General features: G+C 45.1%; 1 protein-coding gene across 1 annotated transcript in view; it reads left to right on the top strand.

Moving 5' to 3' along the window:
- faf1 (Fas (TNFRSF6) associated factor 1) overlaps positions 1-2,755 on the top strand; it is a 45,435-nt gene extending 42,680 nt beyond the window's left edge. Inside the window, exon 16 of the mRNA XM_029429626.1 lies at positions 2,597-2,755. Coding sequence (XP_029285486.1) covers positions 2,597-2,755 — 159 coding nt within the window. The remainder of the gene's footprint in view (positions 1-2,596) is intronic.
- Positions 2,756-3,068: the final 313 nt, after the last annotated feature.

Below are 3,068 nucleotides of genomic sequence, written 5' to 3'. Positions count from 1 at the left end.
TACCGTGTTCTTGAGAAGATGGTTGTGGTACGAGCAACAAGTACGAGTGTAGGAAGTGGATCTCCTCACAACATGGTCTCTAGTGAGCCATGCTAGCATCTACAGTCCAATATCTTTGGGAGAGATATCCTCGCTGTCACCATGAGTCATTTGATTGATTTTGGCAATGGCCCTACTTTTTGTTCCACGTGCAGGTGAGGAATATCTCAACATGTTCTAGATGGAGTGGCAGAACATTTCGTAGATAGTCATGGTCCCCAGAGGATGAACCCTAATGACTTTGGTCCTCTGACTTTTCCTCCTGTGCCAAAAATGTTTTGGCATTTTAGCAACTGTTGGATGGATTGCCATGAGATGTGTGTCCCTGGAATCACTTTGGTTTAACTAGTGACGTTCCCATCAGCCTCAGCTGTTCTGTGTTTAATGCTGATTAGAACATATTAGCATGTTTAGCAATATTAGCATTAGTATGACTCGTTGTCTTATTGTACGAGAATCAACATTTATCACATAAAATCTGCTTCTGGCTGAGAAAACATTTCCTGAAGTGACAAATGAGAGGTAACTTGTTTTAATAAAACAAGAAGTATGGATTTATTTCCATCATTACCTCGGGGATCAAAGACAAGAAAAACAGTTTGCTGGACCGGCTTCTTCCACAGCTGCCGTCACGTGGCTTGCACGTGTAAGTGTGATCACATTAGGGCGTTTGGAAAAAAAAATCTCCTCTGGGTCTTGGCAACCTCGGCACAACATTCTCAAGTGTATTTGACAATTCATTTATCGAGCCAGGAGTTTTTTTTCTTTTTCGACGCAGATCTTTGCTAGGTAGCTCATTATCATAGTAGAGACATCCTGCTCTGACGCGTACACGCTCAAACGGGTGTCAAGTGCAGCACAGACGCTGAGGGTGAGCAATGCTGCTGCTGCTCCTCCAGGATTAGAGCAGAGAACTAACTTCATGCACACACACACACACACACACACACACACACACACACACACACACACACACACACACACACACACCAACACAGGGTGGAAGCAGAAGAGTGATGAATAATGTTGTTTTGCTCTGTGGATCTTTGTAAATTGAATTGAGAAAAGGGACGATAACAGTAGAAGTGAGAGGAAGACAGAGACAGAGAGGAAGAGATGAAGAGGAGAGAAAGAGGGAAACTGGGTCAGGCAGAGGGGAGGACTGGACTGTAGAAACATTATTGACACCCCCCTCCTCTCTCTTCCTCCCCCCGTCTTGCATCCACCCCCAGTCTCTGACCAGCAATTACACCTCTCCAAATTATGATCTATACCGGCAGAGTGGACCTGACCACGGATGGAGATAGATGGAGATAGATTGAACTCTATCTCCTCCCTCTCCCCTCTTTCTCTCTCTCACACTCTCTCTCTCTCTCTCTCTCTCTCTCTCTCTCTCAGGTTTGCCGATGGAGACAGATGGTGCGGGGCCCCTGGCCTCGGCCCCTGCAGATTGATTATTGATCAGGAGGACAGAGATGGATCGAGGGGTGGAGAGGACACCGAGGAGCTGGGCTGTGGTGGGGAGGCGGAGGTGGAGAAGTGGGAGGGTTTCAAGGAATTTATGTTTTAAGAGTGGGGCTAAAGGATGGCAGCATGGGGAGGGGAGGAGTGGAGGGTGAGGATGTGGGTACGGCAAAGTGTTCTTTAGCTCAGCCATCACCTTGAGAGGGAGCTATTGACTAAGCTCCAGATTTATAACCAAAATCTCAAATGTTTTGAATTCTGTTCAGGTTTTCCGAGTGACAGCTCATTCTTTGTCAATGAATGTCCCACGCACACTTTAAATAGATTTTATGAATGCACATGCTGCTTATCTCAAAGGCAAACTTAAAGAAAGAAATAACTTTTGTTGAGACCATGTAGGTTGAATTTAAGGGTTTGCAGATTCAAAATCATCTAAACTTTCATTTCTGTTGGTTAAATTATACATTTCTACTTATCGCCCGTGAATGCAGGTTCGTCGTGTGTGAGTGGTTGCCCCTGTGTTTGTGGGATGAGTGTTTGTAAGCGTGCTGATGTGTTGGGAAGGTGAAGCTGTCTCCCCCTGCCAGACAGATGGCTATCAGCAAGGCTCCAGAGAGTGAGTGCCGCTTTACTGTGGAGCCAAGAGGTTAAGCTGCAATCTTCACTGTCTCTCTCTTATTTTTCCCTCAGCCGCTGTACCTTTCATCCTCTCTGTGAGCATGTGTGTGTGTGTGTTTGTGTGCTCATTTACTCCCTTTGCACCGCGACAGTATGTGTGAATATCAGTGTGCGTGATAAAGGAACAGAAGGAGCCTGTTGGCTGGTACGTGTGAGTGTGCTGGAAGCAGATACTGGAGGAAATAAACGACATGCAGGCAGCTGTCCAGCTCAAAGTTTACACTGGGTGCCATCACTGATGGCAATTCCTGACTGTGTGTCCTCCCAAAGTCATTATTTAACTTTAAAACGATTCTATTAATCTTTTAACATTTACAAAAGTGCACTCAAACACCCAAGAAATACATAATTTAGTATAGACACACCCTGATTTTAACTGTGTCTCTATTCTTCTTTTTTCTCTCTTCTTTCCAAGGTGGTTCCAACACATCCATATGTCTCCAGTCCCCGGAGTGGGAGTAGTGTCCCAGGAGGAAGCATCTTTGTGGGCTTCAGGGAGTGGGAGGACTGGAGGATGCAGGATGGAGTTCTGGGGGGGTTCAATTTGCCCCTGGAGGCTTTATGTAGCCACTAACAGCCTGAAGGAACATCACTAAATCAGGAATTTCCTACTTACAAAGTTTTGATTACAATACACGCACACACACACACACACACACACACACACACACACACACACACACACACACACACACACACACACACACACAGACACACACATGATGCATTTTTGAGATGCAAAGTCGAGTGCACATGTTATTGCAATATGATGTCATTGAAATGGAAATGCGAATTAGGTGGTATAATTGGTGGTATAGTTAGTGGTATAATTGGTGGTATAATTGGTGGTATAGTTAGTGGTATAGTTAGTGGTATAGTTAGTGGTA

Source organism: Cottoperca gobio, chromosome 4 (genome assembly GCF_900634415.1).
Source record: "Cottoperca gobio chromosome 4, fCotGob3.1, whole genome shotgun sequence".
In the NCBI taxonomy this organism is placed as follows: Eukaryota; Metazoa; Chordata; class Actinopteri; order Perciformes; family Bovichtidae; genus Cottoperca; species Cottoperca gobio.
Note: the sequence above shows the minus strand (reverse complement) of the source record. Positions and strands in the feature narration are given on the sequence as shown.